At 46.5% G+C, this 20,119-nt stretch overlaps 2 protein-coding genes across 2 annotated transcripts; one reads left to right on the forward strand and one right to left on the reverse strand.

The window, feature by feature from the left end:
- Positions 1-689: 689 nt before the first annotated feature.
- On the reverse strand, positions 690-10,168 carry LOC118778053 (PH and SEC7 domain-containing protein 4). The gene is made up of 14 exons (XM_036529371.1): positions 9,816-10,168; positions 8,690-9,563; positions 7,968-8,347; positions 7,309-7,389; positions 6,965-7,077; positions 6,509-6,567; positions 6,253-6,342; positions 5,841-5,884; positions 5,413-5,585; positions 4,668-4,738; positions 3,693-3,838; positions 2,768-2,912; positions 1,705-1,851; positions 690-1,393 (listed from the first exon to the last, which is right to left on the reverse strand). Exons 1-14 carry the CDS (start codon positions 10,055-10,057, stop codon positions 1,112-1,114), a joined length of 2,847 nt encoding a protein of 948 aa, XP_036385264.1. The 5' UTR covers positions 10,058-10,168; the 3' UTR covers positions 690-1,111.
- A 6,496-nt stretch (positions 10,169-16,664) lies between these two features.
- On the forward strand, positions 16,665-20,119 carry LOC118778193 (zinc finger protein 436-like). The gene is made up of 2 exons (XM_036529601.1): positions 16,665-16,917; positions 17,629-20,119. Exons 1-2 carry the CDS (start codon positions 16,716-16,718, stop codon positions 19,362-19,364), a joined length of 1,938 nt encoding a protein of 645 aa, XP_036385494.1. The 5' UTR covers positions 16,665-16,715; the 3' UTR covers positions 19,365-20,119.

A 20,119-nucleotide genomic window follows, 5' to 3' on the forward strand; every position in this document is an offset into this window, starting at 1 on the left:
TTCTTTTGCAGTGAAGATTAAATAGCTGGTACCACAACTAGTCCAAAAGATGGAAATGAAACAATTTTACATTTCATTTTCATTTTCATTGGAACATAATCTATTGTAAATAAAGGCTCTTTCTCCAAAACATTAACATGAACTTTCCCCTCAGACAAAATAAAAATAAATAAGAAAAAATAATATGATAATATTTTGTTTCAGCATTTCCTTGATTTCCTGTGCCTTCATTCACAATGTTCTGTTGCACAGCGCCCTCCTATGGTGAAAGAGTCAACACTGCAGAATGAACACGCTAATTAAGTAACATCCCTGTATCGCACATATTCTACTTCTTTCCAAATACAGAGATAAAGTATTGAAAGTATCAAAGATACTCAACACTGCAGAGATAAGGGTTTATTATTCCACATTCACTGTAAAGCTGCATCAGCTGTAGTTTACTGTAGTCCTTGTGGATTCCAAAAAGATTCGCAGACAGATTAGAAACTGTATCCTTGTCTCAGTCTCCCATCTCGGAAGGTGCCCATCTGTCAAGTAGAAACAATCCGACTGGACTCAAAAAATTTCACCACCCACAGAATGCGTATGAGGTTGCTTTTTTTTCTTGGTCATTCCATTCAAGTTCTCAAAATTAATTTAAAGGGAATATCACTGCATAAAAAGTCCACAGAGTCCAAACGCCCTGTCTGCTGTGAGTGCAAGTGAAAAAGATCTATTTTTCTTTTGCATATTATAGGCCTGTGAAGTTTACAGAGTCTTTTATGAGTTTTTTGGACCATTCTCAACCCCTGTGCTGAACAGGTCCACCTCCAACATCTGTAGGATTCGTGTAGGATCTCACTGAAATTAGGTATACAAAATCACTAGAGTTAGTTTCCAGAGGAGATTAAATGGCAGTTTAAAAAAAAAAAACAAGAAAGGTATTTCACTGTGTTTGGTAATAAATAAATAAGGGGTTTGCGGAAGGGGTGAGATGTATTCACAAAGGATGAAGTTCCATTAAGGCCATGTGCTCTGCACCCCTACAGAGCAGTGATCTCGTGGGGGGCCCTCTTTCATAACACTCTTCTCTGTCCCAGGGCGGCACTTTTGGCAGGGGCTTCCTCTTTCACATGTCCCTGTTGCGGCGTGGAACGATGACCTTGCGGTAGGTGCGCCTCTCCGAGGTGTTGCGTTTGACCGTCACTGCCGGGGGCGGGGCCGCCTCCAGGTCCAGAGAGGGGCTAGAGTAGGACTTCTTTAGACGCCCCTCCCTGCGCTCTGCTCTGCCCTCGGCCCATGTCTCTCTGTCGAAGCGGTCCAGCTCGGCCTCGCCCACTGGACCGCCCACCTCCCCGCCCATGTTCTGCCACGCCTCCAGCATCTGCAGGTACACCTCATAGCGGGTCTTCTGCAGAGGGGGAGGGAGAGGGAGAGAGAGGGTGAGGGCGTGCGTGAGGCAAGAAATAAATGCAGAAATAAATTGTAGTGTAAATAAAGTGAGGCTGTGGGAAAAAAGGCAGACAGGTGGCACTCAAAGACAGTGACTGAGCTCCTGGTGATAAAATACGTTGACACGCAGAAGCCACACACACACACACACACACACACACACACACACACACACACACACACACACACACACACACACACACACACACACACACACACCCACACACACACGCGTACACACACACACACGCAGTGCCCCTGCTCTCTGACCTCATGCTGCAGGTACTCCTCCCTCTGCTTGTGCTCCTCTATCTCTCTCGCTTTGGCCTTGCGTTCGTCAGGAGGGTCCTCCTGCAGGAGCTCCAGGTCCAGACAGAAGGAGTCCAGCATGCGGGAGTGAGACTGCAACTGGCTCTCCTGCAGAGAGGGAGGTGTAGAAGATACACTCTCCAGCATACATTTGTGCACATTCAGTTAGCGGATGCTCTTATCCAGAGTGACTTAGATACTGTAGGTTACAGTTTTGACATGTCGTCCATTTATACAGCTGGATATTTCCTGAGCCAATCCTAGGGTAAGTACCTTGCCTAGGTGTACATCAGGAGGGTCAAGCTGGGAGTTGAACAAGCAAGCTTTGGGTTACAGGCCCTGCTCCTTACCACTGTGCCACAAAGCAAGAGGGAGTGCATTTAAAGAACGTGTGTGGGTATGTGGCACAGTACTAGGGTGAGGGCAGTGTTAGTGTATAGGTGTGTGGGTGTATACAGGTGTACAGGTGTGCAGGTGTGTGGTACAGAACCAGAGTGAGGGCAGTATAAGTGTATGGGTTTGTAAGTGTACAGGTGTGTGGGTGCTTACAGGTGTGCAGGTGTGTAAGTGTACAGGTGTATATGTGTGTGGTACAGTACCAGGGTGGGGGCAGTGTAAATGTATGGGTGCGTAAGTGTATGGGTGTGTGGGTGTGTGGTACAGTACCAGGGTGAGGGCAGTGTAAATGTATGGGTGTGTAAGCATACAGGTGTGCAGGTATGTAAGTGTACAGATGTGTGGGTGTGTGGTACAGTACCAGGGTGAGGGCGGTGTAGGTGTACAGGTGTGTAAGTGTACAGGTGTGCAGGTGTGTAAGTGTACAGATGTGTGGGTGTGTGGTACAGTACCAGGGTGAGGGCGGTGTAGGTGTACAGGTGTGTAAGTGTATGGGTGTGTGGGTGTGTGGTACAGTACCAGGGTGAGGGCAGTGTAAGTGTACAGGTGTGTAAGCGTACAGGTGTGCAGGTGTGTAAGTGTACAGGTGTGTGGGTGTGTACAGGTGTGCAGGTGTGTGGTACAGTACCAGGGTGAGGGCACAGGGCGTGGCTGGCAGGATGGGCCGGCTGAATCTCCTCTGGGAGCCCACAGCAGCAGGGAAAGGAGGGGAGGAGAAGAGTGCTGACACCAGGTTAATCCTGCAGATCCAGGAGCTCATCTGCTCCGTCGAGCTGAGGGAGACACCCCGTCACACACACCGTCACACACGTCACCACACACCGTCACACACACATCACCACATAGTGACCACACATGTCACACGACACAGTCAATCTGTCACACACACTGCAATGCTTACGGCATCACACACACCATCCCTAGCAGAGTGGCCTTATCACACACACAAACTACTTCATTGCAAAAACCATAACACTGTCAGTCTATCACAAACAGCCTTGCACAGATTCTATCACACACACCATCACACAGCCATTCTATCATTAATTAATTTTAATGTTTTTTTCATTTGGAAGATGCTTTGTAGCAACATACAAGTGAGGCAGAGTACAACACAAGCAAATAGCCATGTGAGTCAATCACACACACATATACACATCACACACACTCATACACACAGTTTCTGCATCACACAATCTGCCACACACATACTCTTACACACTATTGCATGCACAATTGTATGTACAGTTACTGCTTCACATACCAACAGTTTTTATACACATACACACTCAATCTAAACAGACCACACACCACCACAGAGCTATCACACACTATCAGACACATACACACGCACACGCACACGCACACACACACACTCCCTCACACACACACACACACGCGCGCACACACACACACACACACTCCCTCACACACACACACGCACACGCACACACACACACACACGCGCGCACACACACACACACACACACGCACACGCACACTCTCTCTCTCTCACACACACACACACACACACGCGCGCGTGGCTCACTCACGTGGCCTGCAGGAGGAACACCCTCCAGTCGGCCGTCTGCAGCCGGAGGACGTTCTGCTTCTTAGTGTAGTTGACCGCCGGCTCCGCCAGGGCGTGGTGCACACTGACCGCTTCCTCTGCGCTCTGCCACTCCGTGCTGTACTGTTCCTGAGAGAGGGGAGCAGGGAGGGAGGGAGGGAGAGAGAGGGAGACAGGGAGGGAGAGAGAGGGAGAGACAGTGGAGAGAGGGAAAGAGTTAAAGCCAAAGGAGGGAGGGAGACAGGGAGGGAGAGAGAGGGAGAGACAGTGGAGAGAGGGAAAGAGTTAAAGCCAAGGGAGGGAGGGAGACAGGGAGGGAGAGAGAGGGAGAGACAGTGGAGAGAGGGCAAGAGTTAAAGCCAAGGGAGGGAGGGAGACAGGGAGGGAGAGAGAGGGAGAGACAGTGGAGAGAGGGAAAGAGTTAAAGCCAAGGGAGGGAGGGAGACAGGGAGGGAGAGAGGGAGAGACAGTGGAGAGAGGGAAAGAGTTAAAGCCAAGGGAGGGAGGGAGACAGGGCGGGAGAGAGAGACAGCAGAGAGAGGGAGAGAAGGAGAGAAATAGAGGTGGAGAGTGATAGGGAGAGAAAATAAAGGGAGGGGGAGAGAGAGGCAGCAGAGAGAGGGAGAACAGAGGGAGAGAGAGAAAGCAAGGGAGAAAAGGAGGGAAGGAGAGAGGGCAAGGGAAAGAAAGAGGGAAGAAGAGAGAACAGAGGGAGAGAGGGAGCAAGGGTCAGAGGGAGAGCAGAGAGAGGGAGAGAGACACCGTTAGAGAGGGAGAACAGAAGGAGGAGGGAAACAGAGAGTTGGAGGAGAGGTGAAAGGAGAATGAGAGGAGAAGGAGGGAGGGATAAAGTGGTATTAGGTTGTATACAAACTGTTGTATTGGTAAGGAGGACCGTGGAAAAAGAAAAAAAAAAAGAAAAAATGGTGACAGTGAGGCTTAGGAGTCAGACACTCACCTTCAGCAGGTAGAGTACCATGCCTTTCAACACAGCGTAAAAGGTCTTCCAGCCTCTCTTCCCCCAGGGAGCTGACAAAAATCACATTTCAGAACATGATTCATTTCCTCTGCAGACCCCCTGACCATGGGGCAACTACATTTCATAAACAACCAATTTGCAAATTTTATTACTGGGGATGAGTGATCAGTAGTGTACCTATTCATTTAAAATGTATAAGTGGACTTAATATTTACGTCAAATGGCTGTAATGTAATCTAATATTTGAAAGCCAATACCAAGGTAAGCATTTAGGAGGACATGACAGTTATACCACCACGCTGAAAGGCTGATTGGCTGATATATAGCTGTTTGTCACATTCAACCAAAATTCCAGCCTGAGGTGCTTTTTTAAATAATGTGTTTGATATAACCCTGGTGTCTCACAATTCAAGCCAGTGAGCCTCTAGTCACACATTCAGTACACATACTGTACCATTACTCCTTGCATACATTTTGCCATTTAGCACATGCTCTTATCAAAGGCGACTTCCAATGTGCAAGTACAAAGCATGTTCAAAACACAGCAGGAAATATTGTGCAAAACAAGGCCATATACATGATTCAACATGCAATATCTCCATTATTATGACAATGAAAAGCTACAAAACTCCAAAAAAAAACTACACTCTGGATTTTTAAGGATGTACTCCCATCCACACGTTGCACAGTCTGTGGTCAGATCACATGGCACGGTCACACTCACTGCGCTTGCCATCGATGTCCGCGTGAGTCTTGCGCGTGAGGAAGCCCTGCTTAAACACTGCAGCAGATTCATCGTGAGGCACGTCCTGGAAGGGGTTGCTCCTGGAGCGTGGCGGTGCGTCTGTTCTAACATCCCCCGGCAACATGGTGGAGGTCTTCAGTTCCTCTTCGTCTCTGGAGTGGAGAAAGGGGAGGTGAGAGGCTGGGGGGACGTGCAGTTGGAATACGTGAGGGAAAGAAGTACTGCAGCAGGGAAAGGGTGCATGTGGAGATTAAGGGAAGTGGAAGTCTGAATTCAAGGAAGAGCTGCACAAATATGCAGCTACACACGAAGTAGATGCATATCTCAATTCAGGAGGAATTTCAATTCACATATCTTCAATTCAGGAGGACTGACAGACAAGTAGACAAGAAAGACCATCTACTCACACTGCCCATTCTAGTGGTTCACTCTTAATAGAGTTGTAAAGGCCCTGGAAGAGAAGAAATAAGCAAAGACTGAGCCATGTCATTAGGAGACCAAAAAGTCCTGTATCACTATTGGCTCAGAGGTATTTTTTCTATTTAGTTTGAAAGAAGGTAGCTATTAAAATCATAACATGAATACTGCATCAAAACAGAACAAAAAACACACAATAAAATGCTGTGAGATTATGGAGGGACTAATGGACTTTGAGACAATGATCTATGGTTAAGAGTTTGACGGGCTGTCTGTTTTTACAAGTAAACTGTCTATGAGGAAATGCACCAATAATAGGTCTTACTGTGTTCACACCTTTATCAATAAGAATAAGACAGATGAAAAAAATTACTTTGTTGTCCTTAGCCGACTGCAGCTCACCTTCAGCGTGTCCCTGTTGAAATTCTGGCCTTCATTCATCCCATCCAGGTTTGAAATAAAGCTCGACAAGGACATGGGCTTTCCCACATTCTGAGGACAGGGGGACAAATGTGCATTTAGTCATGACAGAGTCCTAATTTTCCTCTACCACATGGCATGCAAGTGCTGTGTGCTATCTGGTGGTCAATGGCCGTATTTTGAGCTTATTCATTGGCTATTATTCCTTCCTCTCCAGTATGAATGCAGGGGGGCTCACCTGCCCATGCAGATCAGTGTTCAAGAGCATCACGGCACAGGTGAGCGTGATAACCGGTCCTATGGAGAGGAGGAAGGAGTGAGCACATTTACAAGAACAGAGAAGGAGGAGGGGATGTGTACAGGAACAGAGAAGGAAGTGAGGACATGTGCATTGACAGGAAGTAGGTAGACAGGGTGTGTACAGGAACAGAGAAGGATGACAGAACGGGCAAACACTGTAAGCTTTGATTCTTCTATTTCTTCTGGCGGTTCCATCTGCTCTGACTTTTCTATCTGTTCTGACTGTTCCATCTTTTCTGACTCTTCAATCAGCTCAGGCTGTTTCTGTCTCTGTCCGCTCTGCTGGTCCCATTTGCTCTGGCCGTTGAGTTTGCCTTGACTGCTGAATCTGCTCTAATTGTTCTGACTGCCTGACAGTGTGCTGGGAGAGGACGCTTGCGCAGGTGAGAGTTACCTGAGGAAGAGAAGCTGTCGGGGTTGCACTGCAGGAAACGATGGGCAAAGCGCTGCAGTACTCGCTCTCTCTCCTGTGTCTCTCCGATCAACACCACCTCTTTCAGAAAGGACCTGGGAGGCCACCACAGAACATGTCACCACATAAATCAGACAAGGTGTTTTGCTAAGAAATAGATTTATATGGACGTTCAGCTTATTCTCATATTTTACACAACACCATGAGTTGTAGCAGAAGTTCAGATTGAACAGAGGCCTAACTTTTCTTTCTGAGGCAAAGTGTAATCTACAGAGAGGATATCCCACAATCCCCCCCTACCTCGCAGTCTCATCCCCAAAGCTCACCTCAAAGCTTGGTCTAGACTCTGGCCGGTGAAGTCAAAGAACTTCAGGTACTCCTCCCCAACAGTTCTGCTGAACTCATTGCTGAGATGGAGGGAGTGAGAGAAGAGGAGAGAGAAGACCAAAGAGGTCAGAGTGAAATATAAAATAACAATGAAGACATTTAATGAACAAGGTTTGAAATTCAATGCAAGTCCCAAATGTCTGTGTGCAATTGGATGTAAAATAAAAGGTTAACATCTGGCTGAAAAAAAAACATTTTGAGCAACCACTGACCATGTTCCAAAACCATCCCTAACATTTTGATTAAAGAGTAATTAACAGCAAATGTTTGGGAAGCACCAAACGCACTCAGTTTCACCTTTGAAATTTTTTTGGTGAAGAATTTATTAAATACATTTTACATTAACCCCTTTTGAGAAATCATCTAAATTAGCATTGATTATTCCAACTAACTGAAACATTTCTCCACTGTAATAATGTCCTCTCCTTACTGTTCAGGTGCTGTTTCTATTCAAACTCTCTCAAAGTTCTGGTCTTTTGAGAACAGCTGACAGAGGAAGGAATCTGACATCAACCTGAACTGACTTTGCACAGATCTAGCCTGCCTTCCACACTGCTGCCACGCAATTGCAACGTCAGACCCCACCCTTGTGCCTTACTCCTTGTCCATGTGTCTGACCACTTCTGTGCGTCGCACGTCCTGCAGCCTGTAGAGCCTCTCAGCAAGTCTGCGTGCTTCCTCCACGTCCACCCCTCCCCCGTTCACCACGGGGAGAGACATCTCTGCCGGCTCTGTCTGGTGTGTGCGGTCCTCCATCTCCTCTGGTGGTGATGCTTGCTGGGTCTTCTCGTTCTGCTCTGAGACTTCTGTTCCATCTATGTGCTGCACAGTGGAGTTCTCTGACTGTTCTATCTGCTCTGACTCTTCCACTTTCTCTGAATGATTTATCTGGTTTGAACTTGCTGTCTGCTCTGAATGTTCCACCTGCTCTGACTGTTCTAACTTCTCTGTCTTCTCTGTCTGCTCTGACTGTTCCACCTGCTCTGAAGGTTTCACCTGATCTAACTGTTCTAATTGCTCTGTCTTCTCTGTCTGCTCTGACTGTTGCTCCTGCTCTGACTGTTCCACCTGCTCTGACTGTTCCACCTGCTCTGAATGTTCCACCTGATCTAACTGTTCTATCTGCTCTGTCTTCTCTGTCTGCTCTAACTGTTGCTCCTGCCCTGATTCTTCCCCCTGCTGTGACTGTTCCACCTGCTCTGACTCTTTCCTCTGCTCTGATGTTTCCACCTGATCTAACTGTTCTAATTGCTCTGTCTTCTCTGTCTGCTCTGACTGTTGCTCCTGCCCTGATTCTTCCCCATGCTGTGACTGTTCCACCTGCTCTGACTCTTCCCTCTGCTCTGAATGTTCCACCTGATCTAACTGTTGTAACTGCTCTGTCTTCTCTGTCTGCTCTGACTGTTGCTCCTGCCCTGACTCTTCCCCCTGCTGTGACTGTTCCACCAGCTCTGACTCCTGCTGTAAATGTTCTGTATTATATGGCTGGTCTGTCTTTTCTGTCTCCTCTGTCTGCACTGACTCCTCCACCTGCTTTGACTGCTCCAGTTGTTCTGGCTGTTGTGGTTGTTCTGTCGCCGCCGACTGTTCTGTCTCTTCTGACTGTTTGTTGTACTCCGACTTTGTACCTCTGACCATTTGCTCTGACTGGTGTGATTGCACAGTCTGTTCTGACTGTTCTATCTGCTCTGACTCTGCCATGAGCTTTGACTTTTCCACCTGCTCCAACAGTTCCTTTTGCTTTGACTCTTCTATTTGCTCTGACTGCCCCATCTGCTCTGACTGTTGTGACTGCTCTGTATGCTCTGACTGTTCAATCTGCACTGACTCCTCCGTCAGCTGTGACTCTTCTGCCTGCTCCAACTGCTCCATTTGCTTTGACTCTTCTATTTTCCCTGACTTTTCTATCTGTTCTGACTGCTCTATCTGCTTTGACTCTTCCATTTGCTCTAACTCTTCTGTCTGCTTTGACTGTTCCATCTTTTCTGACTCTTCAATCAGCTCAGATTGTTGTGACTTCTCTGTCCACTCTGCCGGTTCAATCAGCTCTGATTTTTCTATCTCCCTTAGCTGTTGAATCTGCTCTAATATCTCTGACTGCCTTGTCAGCGTCAGCTGGCTGAACTGCTCTATCTGCTCTAGGAGTTCTTTGAGTTCAGTCTCGTCACTCTTCTCTGGCTGAGCCAGCTCCTCCCTACAAAAAGGAAGAGGTAGAAGGAGATATCTGTATATAGCTCCACAAGCACAGCACTGGTGGAACCCCAGTGTGCACCATTTTGTATATTCATAAGGGGATAGTTCACTCTGTAACTGAGAATGACAAACTATAAGTCAACATTGTGTCAGATGGCACAGGTACGTTCTAGACATCAGGGTCATGAGGGGCACTGTTCGATCCTTGCACAAATACCTTTAACACAAGCTATTAAACTTGATGATCACTCACCCAGCTCCCTGGTTGTTGGTTCCTTCTAGACACAGATTGGCTGGTAGCTCTCCACTCCCCTTCTCATCATGGCTAAGAGTAGCTACTACCTCTGTCTCCTTGTCCTCATGACCCAGAGACATCAGTACTTCACTCCACTCCTCCTGGCCCAGAGAGACTAGTACTTCCCTCCACTCGTCGTGACCCAGAGAAGGCAGAACTCCTTTCCACTCCTCCTGAACCAGGGTGGCCAGCGCTGCCATCCCCTCCTCTTTATGACCTAAACTGCTGTGGGCCTCTCCTCGTTTCCCAGCTGCAGGGCAGGACTCCAGAAGAGCGTGTGTTCCTGAGGCCCCATTTAGGAAGGCCTGCTGCTCCTGTTCCTCTCCTTGTGCAGCGCCATTTATTTGAACGTCCACCCCTGTCTCTGACCCCCCCGCCCACACTGGACTCCCAGAGTCCTCGTTGGGGTCCACAGCTTCCTGTGCCCCCGTTTCTTGCCTCCCTCCTCGGCGGTCAGCCTCCTCTGCAGTCTCTGATAAAGAACGTGGAGACGTGGAGCCGTGCCCTGCGGAGTTGGATTGACTGTCTTGAGACACCAACTCACTCCCTGTGCTTGCTGTCGGTGCTGGGGTGCCTGTGCCCTCCACAGTCCATGAATCTTCTGCTGAGGGTTTGGTCTCCACCGTGTGCCCATCACCCTCTGCTGCCCCGCATGGTTGTTCCAGCTGCCTCTCTGTAGGCGGGGCTTTCAGTTCATTCTCTGTTGATTGGGGGGGGGAACGCAAGATGAGTAAAGCTGACCTGTTACCATTTCTCATCAACATATCATCACAGTGATTAGTCTGGGGAGTTGAAATCTGGCATCTTTTCTCTGGTTGAAACTGCAGTTGAACTTACATAATGGGTACAGTCTGTGGATTTGTACACTATCTGTCTTTGTTAATATTCTTCAAAACTAATGAGATGTTCAGTTACCATACATATCTGGAAAGTGCTAAACTAACTATAACTAAATGAACATCGTCAAGATTTCCATATCATGAATGTTCTACCTCTAAGTGAGACTAGATCACAATCAAGGGTACAAATTTTATAATTTGAGATTACATTATGTTTATAATTGATTAATGTCCACACGCAACAAATGTAGATCTGACCAGCTTTTTGTATCATGTTTAGTACTATACACATATGGTGCATAATGCTGAACTCAGTGACATTGTTTTCTGAAGATGATCACTGCAAGCACCTGTGTAATTCTCAGGTCTTAGTATCTGTGTCTCCTTTTCCTCAGCCTCCTCCCCATCCAGATTTAGCCAATGGCATTCCTGCAATTAAAAAAGGAACAACAAATCCGCCTATCAGAAAAGGGAGCACAGTGATGTCATTAAACAAGTGGATGTAACTTCCAGCTGATATCTTTTGTGCAACAAGAGCCCTTCTAAGCAAATGTAATGATATGCAGATCTATCTGACCATGACAGAAAGAAACTTGATGATTTGTTTGTGTGGGGGTTGCTTTACAGGGCAAAAACTTCATTTTGATCTCTGATGTCCTCAAAGGACTGTTGAAGTGTTTAGTGGCCTTGCATCATCTCAGTAGAGCTTAAATAACCTCCTATGAAACATGATTACAAAATACCAACATTCTGATTTCCTGGAAACCAGGTAGGCCAACAGAGGCAGAACCGCAAAAACACCGTAAGTGAGCACAACGCAAAATGTGCATGTTTTGCTCACCATAAGAGGGAGTTGTGGTTGTGGTGAATTTGTTGCGATAGAAAGAGTTCATAAAAATCATGTTGTCTGCATCAGAGATCATGAAATTATTACAATTTTTAAAAATTCACTGACGTTCTGAAATTACACCAGGCCTAACACTTCAGCATCTATCCTCAGAACACAGGACACCACGTGGGAGGACAGTGAGAGAGGTAGTCATGGAAACACATACGCATGTCAAGCAGTCATTCCCTCACTCACACCAGACACTCTCCACATCCTTGACAAGGACACTATCACAACCCTCTCTCCCTCTCTCTCCCTCACACACTCACAGATACATGCACACAAACCAGCATCTGCCCTAAAAGGCTGTCATGCACGCACAGCCCATGAAGTGGCACATTCTTGGCCACACACCTGGCCTCCTAACTGCCCGGCTTACCTGGTTTGAGTTGTTTTTCAGATCTGAACTGGGAAGGCGGTGCTCCACCGGAGAGATCTCTTCCACAGGGCCCTGCACAGGCTGGGTGCCAGAGTTCTCTTCCCCCTTTGGATCACCTGAGCCTGGCTGCTGGATGGACAAGGGGTTGACCAACCAGTCAATGTCCTGGCCGCTCCACCTGCTAGACTCCAGCTCGTCGGCCGAGCTGATGTCAGTGCTGGGTGTGGGAATCTCTGTGGGGGTGTCAGGGGGCTCCCGCTGCTCCCTCGGTGGGGAAGGGGGTTCGAGAGGGTGGGTTTCAGCAGAGTCACAGCTCCTCATTGCCTCTTCAGACGACTGTGCCCCCTCTTTCTGACTGAAGTCAACGTCTCTGGCTCGTAGCATGGAGTCCAGCTCCTCATGCAGCATTTGCATGTCCAGGCGGGTCCACACGTCCTGGGCTGGGTCGGCAGCTGGCCCCCTTGGCCCCGGGTCCGACGGACACGCCCGGTCACCCTCCATCACCTCCTGCTAACTATATCCGTGAGAGTGTGCGGGAAGAGGAAGCAAACCCTGAGGTGTGACTCACGCTTCCTCCTCTGTGGTCAGAGAGGTGTCCATGTCAAATGAAACTTAAAGCTCCTTCCGGTGCGGTCAGGAAAGCATCCATGTTGGTGTCACTGAAATGTCAGGTCGTTCTTGCCGCAGTCGCCCCCCCGCATTGGCAAACAGATTCTGCCGCTGTGTCCGGCGTGCCTGTGGGTTTGTGCACGTGTATGTGGTCTGTAAGAGAGAACGCAGAGGTGCAATCAACACCGCAAACACACATTGAAAAAAATAACTCACACAACCCACAACCAGCCGAAACCCCATAAATCCACTCATATCATGTGAAGGATTTTGAAGACCAGATTCCACACGGAATTAAACAGAAAGTCTAGATGCGTTCAGCCCTTGGTAAACATGAGAGTTGTTTGAGTTGCTGAATTGTTTGACTCTTTCTCCCAACACTTCTTTTGTACAACTAAAGCTTGTACAACTAAAGATATGAAGTGTCGACAATCAACAAAACACGAAATGGAAAGGGAAGAGCCAACTCCTCTCCTTCCGTCATAAAGACACACAAACACAAAACACCTTCTGATGAATGCCACACCCACACAAAACTCAGAAACACCCAACTCCTTTGGTTTGTTATATGAGGTAAAAAAACCCACCTTCTTCGACTTTGAGACACCTTTTTGAATCACGGAGAACTGGTTGTTTCTCCCTTTATTCTGCTCTCATGCCCGGTCCCACCTAGAAATTTATTAAAAAAAGTAACTGCGCTTAAACTTCCTGTCCACAAACCAGAAACAGAGTGAGAGAGAGAAAGAGAGAGAGAGATACAGAGAGGAGGTGAACGGCGATGAAGAAAGAGAGAGCTAGAGAGAGAGAGAGAGAGAGAGAGAGAGGAAGTCAAAAAAGGGGATGTTTAGAGCACATGGTTGAACACAATGAAATTGCTACTGTCACTAGGACATTTCTCCACTGCAAACATGTTAAATGTAGCACCACCTGTGTCCTCCCTGTCCTGATGTCATGTTCCAGCAGCAGGCTGCGGGTGAGAGAGAGGACCCACAGCTTGTGGGCGGTAATAGGCCAGCCAGAACCACCCTGCTTCTTCCCTGATACTATGCTCCAGAATTGTTCTCTTGCTGCTGTAAGTTAGTACAACTCAGTTATTATTTACTTGATGGCATTTACAGGTGCAAGAATCAACCTGCAGTGACCGAGAGAATTATACACGCATGGCTTAGCTTGCTAGGGTTTGTTGCAGAAGCGGGAGCCCTTTCAGTGTTAGACCAGGCAAAGCGTGGTGTCTCAAAAACTGCAGATTATAGGCAGAATAAGGAATCTAATTGATATGAATGGTCTGCCATTGCTGTTAAATTTGTTAAAGTGCTTGTGCTCTTGTGTCTTGTTTTTGCCATGCCAGCCGTACAATGTATTCTTACACTACCTTTTTGAGAAAAGGACCTCAGTAAGAAAGGTTTTAAACTTGATCAATTTCAAAATACAAAGGGGTTCATCACTCTACCCCCTTCCCCTCTCTGGTTTTTATTTTCTCAGTTTATGAGCTGCTCTGCCACTCTGCTGCTCCTCACTTCCTGTTTCCTGTCTGGGCCCTTCAGCCCCACCCCTGTCAGTTTCGTAAGACAGCCGCAAAGGAAGTCAGACAAATGTGTGATTGACCGACGGGTAACGATGATGATTCTGACATCAACAGGAAAAAGTATGACGATGATTCTCAATCACATGTCTGTCTCAAGAGCAGATCCCATGGAGGCTGGCAAAAAATGTCACGTTCCAAGCCGCCTCACCCCCCCACCACAAACCAGAGCACCGAGAGCGTAAAGACAAATCTAGGCCTCCGCGTGCACAAACAGTCTGATTCAGCAAGACAAGAATGCAACTTCATCCAAACGCAAAACCTCAGGCAACCACAACCCGGGCTGCCATTGTTCAGCACATGCCAACGCCAACACTAATTGCAGCACAGACACTGTCAGGGCAAGTATATGACATACATGGCCCAGCTGTGTCTAATACGGCCATCAGACAACATTGTTCTTGATTTTGTAACTTGCTGGAGATTTAACCCAGAGTACAAGGATCCTAAGCTTCAGATGAGCATTATAACACACACATGCCCTGGCAAAGATGAACACATATTCAAATTTAGAGCTATCTTGATTCACTAACCCTTCCCTTTTCAAGGCCCCACATTTACATAGAAATGCAAAAAAGGGGAAGAGTCACAGCAGGACAGAGTAACTGAAATAACTGCTGGGAAATGTGTTCCTGACAGCTGTCAGCGTGTGTTACCTTCTACACGAGAAGCCTCTTGCAGTAGCGTGCTTAAAAAAAACAACAAAAAAAAAAAACAGCAGCAGCAGCGGGTGTGAGCCAACAAACAAAAAAACACACGCCAGTTAAGCAAGTGCGTCTGATCCACCCAAACCCACAGAAGCACTGGCACACAGATACATACCTACTGCACACCCATTCAAAGACAGTCAGTCAGCATGGTGAGCCACAATGTCACGGCACCACTCTGAGAATGTTGCATGTGTTAGCAGGGCAGCACCATTCAACAGCTGTCACACAGGAAATGGAAAACATCAAAAAACAAGCAAGACTGAACAGTACCCGCTATGTGCACTGCATATCTTTTTCATATAGTGCTACGTTCACATTTTTACATGTTGTCATCTAGCAGATGTATCCAGGCGACTTACAACATGCACAGACATTTCCAGAAAGCCGTCCAAACAGGACAAACACTATCGTGTTGCAGTTCCAGCCCCGTAAACCGCTTTAGTGCGGAGATGCGTGGAAACGCTTTAAGGCCTTTTAACACCTTGAAGGAGTGCCAGAGTCGCTACAAACCTGTCTGTCCAACCCCTTTCGAGTGACAGCAGATGGAGGTGTTGCCGTGGATGTGTGTCAGTGCCAAGTCCCGCTCCGGCATGAGGAGGCCCCAGCGACCTCCCCACCTGATTCCTCTCACCTCCCGTCTACGTGTAGCGACAAGCACTGTGTTCCTGTCATATGGCCTCCCTCTGGGCGTCGACGATACGGGATATTCCTGGGAAAAGGGCGAGCGTGATTGGCAGAGAGCTCAGACACTCCCGGCTTTATGCAAAGGCATTCAGGTAGATGCAGGACAGAGGGAGTGCCCACACCTCATTCCTGCTGTGCAAAGGAGGCATTCGGAAAAAAAAGACAGAAAAAAACTCAACTTTCCGGAGATACCATCTCCCAGTTTGCCTGTCCAGAGTTACCCAACCCTGGTCTTGGAGATCCACAGTCTAGGTGATTCTCCCTATGAATCACCTATGGCTGAGTAAAGATGCTAAGGTGATTCTGTGAAAATTAAAAACAAATAAATAACCCTTCAAAAAGGCTTTTCTTTATAGATATGAATTAGTTGCCAGTGAGCCTGATAACAACTAATTATTGGGCAATCAAATACATTTTACAAGTGCCTTGTTTTTCTAAATCACTTAAGACTGTAAAATTTATCTCAAGCTCCAATAGTTTCAACAGTATACATATTTCCTGACAATGCTAAGGCAGAGTATGTACCTAAGTTTGAGTTTTACATAAAGTTAGATAAAAAAATAGAATCAAAAAGAAGAGGAAAAGAAGTAATTCTGTTTCTGATTATGGGCAGCAGTGTGGTGTAGTAGTAAGGAGCGGAGTGGTAAGGCTTTGTATCAGAAGTTGCTGGTTTGATTCCCCATGGGGACACTACTGCTGTACCCCTTGGTGTTTAAACCACAATTACCAAAGCTGTAACCTATGTAAGCTGCTCTGGATAAGAGTGTCTGCTAAATGAAAATGATGTATTGTAACATTTCACAGGTTGTTTTTTCAGTGTTGTACTGAAAATTTTCTCCAGTCACGTGTGTAAACTGATACAATATGATTTGTGTATGTACAGCGTTCTCTACTCTGTGAGTAAATATTGAACAGTAGCCTATCCGGTAAGAGCATTATTTTCAACAACCAACGATTCAATATGCACTTCCGAACACTAGGGGGCGCTAGCGCTAAATGAGGGCGTGTTACGGAAACGAAACGAAGCAGACGTCATTGGGTAGCGACGGCTTTGTTCCGTATACGGCAGCAGCATCGAGTGCAAACGTATCCCCTATAACATTTTATTTTGCTTGCAAGCTAAATACAGGATACGCAATCTCTTTTTTATTTTCCAGTATCTAGTCATGTCTAAATCGAAGAAGTTAACAGCGTTTCTAGAATCTTCTTTGAATGAGATCTTTAAAGCTACTGTGAGTGACATATTGGAGTCGGTAGAAGAGACCCTTTCAGAATATCAAGGTAGAATACAACGAATCGAGACCGAGAACGAGGATCTGAGACGAAGGCTGCAGAAACGAGATGAAGAACAGGGCGCGTCAGAGAAGGGTGAGATACTTTTTATTAAAAAACAAACTTTGCAACTCAAAATGGTAGCCGTTAGCTATGTAGCTAGCTAGTTAACTGGATGCATTTTTTGCATTTATTATTATCCATCCTTGAGCGAGAAGACCGGGCAAAACAAACAAAGATCGTATCAAATAGCGGGGTAGCTTCTTCTCACCTCAGTTAATTTAGTAACTTGCACATAATTTGTATGTATCAGGTTAACAATCACGTTTTTCAACGAAGGCTGCTGGTGCTTGTGAGAAGCAATCCGCTTGTCCAACAAGTTTATTGCTTTACAGTGAGAACACATGCGGTGCATACCAATTTGAATTTATTGAAACATGTTAACGTTTCCATTGATAATTTAATTTGCTTTAGGTAATTTGCCATTTAAGAAAAAAATTACAATACTAGAAAAAAACCTTTAACTTACCAAACAATGAAGGTTGACCTCTGGCCTATTAATTAATCTCAAATAAAAGTTTAATCATTAGGCCAACTGACACTCAAATAAGCACAATAAAAAATGACATTAAATTAATACTTGCAGTGTTCATTTTTGTATTGTTTGATTTCAGAAGCCAAGACAATTGGCAAAAATTCTCACATATATGAACCTTTTCAATTATAAAATTAGAATACTGAGCTCAGGAATTTAATGGTAACAGATGACCATGTTAAAAATATAGTTCTCCTGTCTTCTCTCTACAGAAGCTGAAGAAGAACCCAGTGCCCCCCACCTTCCAGAATCCGAAAGAGGGGCTTTCCTCAAGGATCTGCGTGCTAAACAACCCACAGCGTCCATCCAGAAGCAGGTGATCCAGCCGAAGCTGAACGATGGCAAACTGGGCCTTGCGGAGAGGCGCAGGTACAGGCAGAGAGCACGGGAGAGCTTTCACCACAAAGCAGAGCCCCCGGTCGAGCGCAGTCCTCAAGCACAAAGCACGTCAGGGCTGGAGGGCGCCGAAAAGCTCTCCGGCAGGGCCGTGTCTCCCATTAAATTTGCGTACGTTCAGAACGAGTCTGACACAGAAGACGGCTGTGCCATCGATCTCTCAAAAACGCGGTCTCCTCTTAACCTGGCCACCAAGGCCATCAAAACAGAGAGGAGTGAGGCAGAATACGCGAGCAGGGAACACTATGCCGATCCCAATTCTCCCCACTGTTCAGACCCAGACTCAAGGGACAGCGATTGTGATGTCAGAGTCACGATTGTGTCGGACAGTCACATGACTGTGGAGACAAGTGATGACGAAGCCAAATACCTGGAGCAGTCCGAACCAGAGGAGTCTGATGAAAGAGGGAGCGAGATGTGCCGTGATGGTGCAAGAGAAGCGTTCAGTGACGTCAAACCAGAATTCGGCTCCGACGATCTCTTCCTTCAAGAGTGGGTCCAGGGAGTGGGTTCAGCTGGAGCGGAAGGGAGTTTGGCCACAGAGAGCGGGCAGCAGGATGGTCTCTCCGGTAATCTCCAGGCCTCAGAGATAGCCCTGAACTCATTTAAATCAGAGTTCACCAGAACGCCCCAAGGTTTCTACCACTGTACTCTGTGTGAGAAAACCTTCAGTCGGTTGGGGTCACTGAACATACACCTGAGGAGTCACAGTGGCGAGAAGGCGCATTGCTGCAACTACTGCGGAAAGCGCTTCAGTCGAGCAGATCTCCTCAAGTCACACAAGCGCACTCACACCGGAGAGAAACCATACAGCTGCAATCTGTGTGGGAAGAGTTACGGTCACCCGGGCCAACTTAGAATACATAAGCGAGTTCACACTGGAGAGAGACCATACTGCTGCCCTCACTGTGGGAAAAGGTTCAGTGAGCACAATCAGCTCAAAGTGCACCTTCGGACTCACACAGGCGAAAGACCATACAGTTGCAGTGTTTGCAAAAAGACATTCAGTAATGCAGGGAACCTTAGAATCCACCAGAGGATCCACACTGGGGAGAAACCCTATTGTTGCGGGCAGTGTGGTAAGAGGTTCAATGGTATGGGTGACCTCAAAACACATTACAGAGTTCACACAGGTGAGAGACCCTACCATTGCGACCTCTGTGAAAAAACTTTCAGTCAGGCAGGACACCTTACCATACACAAGAGGATGCACACAGGGGAAAAACCGTACAGCTGCTCTGAGTGTGGGAAGAAGTTTAGCGTGGCCAGCAGCCTCAAGCTGCACCTGCGGACTCACACGGGAGAGAAACTGTACAGTTGCTCTTTCTGTGGGAAGAGCTTCAGCCGCTCTGGACACCTTAAAAGACATGAGCAAGTTCACACAAAAGACAAACTGTACAGCTGCACCCACTGTGAGAGGAGTTACAGTGACCAGTCAACCCTTAAAAAACACATGAAAGTACATACAGGTGATGAACCATTTACACAAAGTGAAGAGAGTACAAGTGGGACCGATGCCCCAAGTAATAATCAGCTAAATCAGACAGAATAAATACAGTAATGCTGGTATAGCATTTTTGTAAGATGATACAGTGAAAACAGTTTCGCTGACAGCAATGTCCTGTTCACACTCATGGCATCACAAGACATGGTACAATCTGCTTAGCCTAACAGGAAGCCCTTGTCTGAATATGTTACAAGTTATCATGAATGTATTTAGCATCACCCTGTGAAAATAAGCAACTTAATCTCTTAATACTGTACATGTACTGTAGATAGGTGATTTATCTGAACATGCAATTCACAAAGTGTAATATATAAGATTAGAACTCTATCAGCCTCAGATTAAAATGTGTGCCCTTCAATATCCAACCAAATTGTATGACACTAACTGTGCAATGCCTTCATTATCCTGGCAGTGACATTTTGTGTAGATGATTCCATATAAATATAGGGGCCATAGGAAGTCTTTGGTCCAGGTAACCTTCTTGATGTTGTTAGATCAAAGTGCTATATTAAGTCTCTTGATATTTGTGTAGGTGCACAAAAGATGTTGCCACACCGTTAGCCTTTTCTTGAAGTTGATGTGTGAGAGGTGAGGTGCATATAGCCAAAAATAAATTAACAGTGCGCCAGATAGGTGTCTTTCCATACTTACATGCAACACTGTGGAGCCACAAATATGTTTGATCAGGAACATATTTTATGCTGTATCAGAAGTGCACGTGGATATTTGCCAATGACCTTTGAAAGCTGAAACATGTATTTGTAACCTCAAACGAAATTAAAATAATATATCAGACTTAA

Source organism: Megalops cyprinoides, chromosome 5 (genome assembly GCF_013368585.1).
Source record: "Megalops cyprinoides isolate fMegCyp1 chromosome 5, fMegCyp1.pri, whole genome shotgun sequence".
NCBI lineage: Eukaryota > Metazoa > Chordata > Actinopteri > Elopiformes > Megalopidae > Megalops > Megalops cyprinoides.

What these genes read in the sequence shown, in the direction of transcription:
- LOC118778053 (XM_036529371.1), bottom strand. Translation starts at nt 10,057, where the DNA reads ATGGCAGCGCTGGCCACCCTGGTTCAGGAGGAGTGGAAAGGAGTTCTG. An exon ending in CGACAGCTTCTCTTCCTCAG is followed by an intron (nt 6,568 to 6,964) that starts GTAACTCTCACC and finishes TCCTCTCCATAG; the next exon opens with GACCGGTTATCACGCTCACC. An exon ending in TCAACAGGGACACGCTGAAG is followed by an intron (nt 5,885 to 6,252) that starts GTGAGCTGCAGT and finishes CTTCTCTTCCAG; the next exon opens with GGCCTTTACAACTCTATTAA.
- LOC118778193 (XM_036529601.1), top strand. Translation starts at nt 16,716, where the DNA reads ATGTCTAAATCGAAGAAGTTAACAGCGTTTCTAGAATCTTCTTTGAAT. An exon ending in ACAGGGCGCGTCAGAGAAGG is followed by an intron (nt 16,918 to 17,628) that starts GTGAGATACTTT and finishes TTCTCTCTACAG; the next exon opens with AAGCTGAAGAAGAACCCAGT.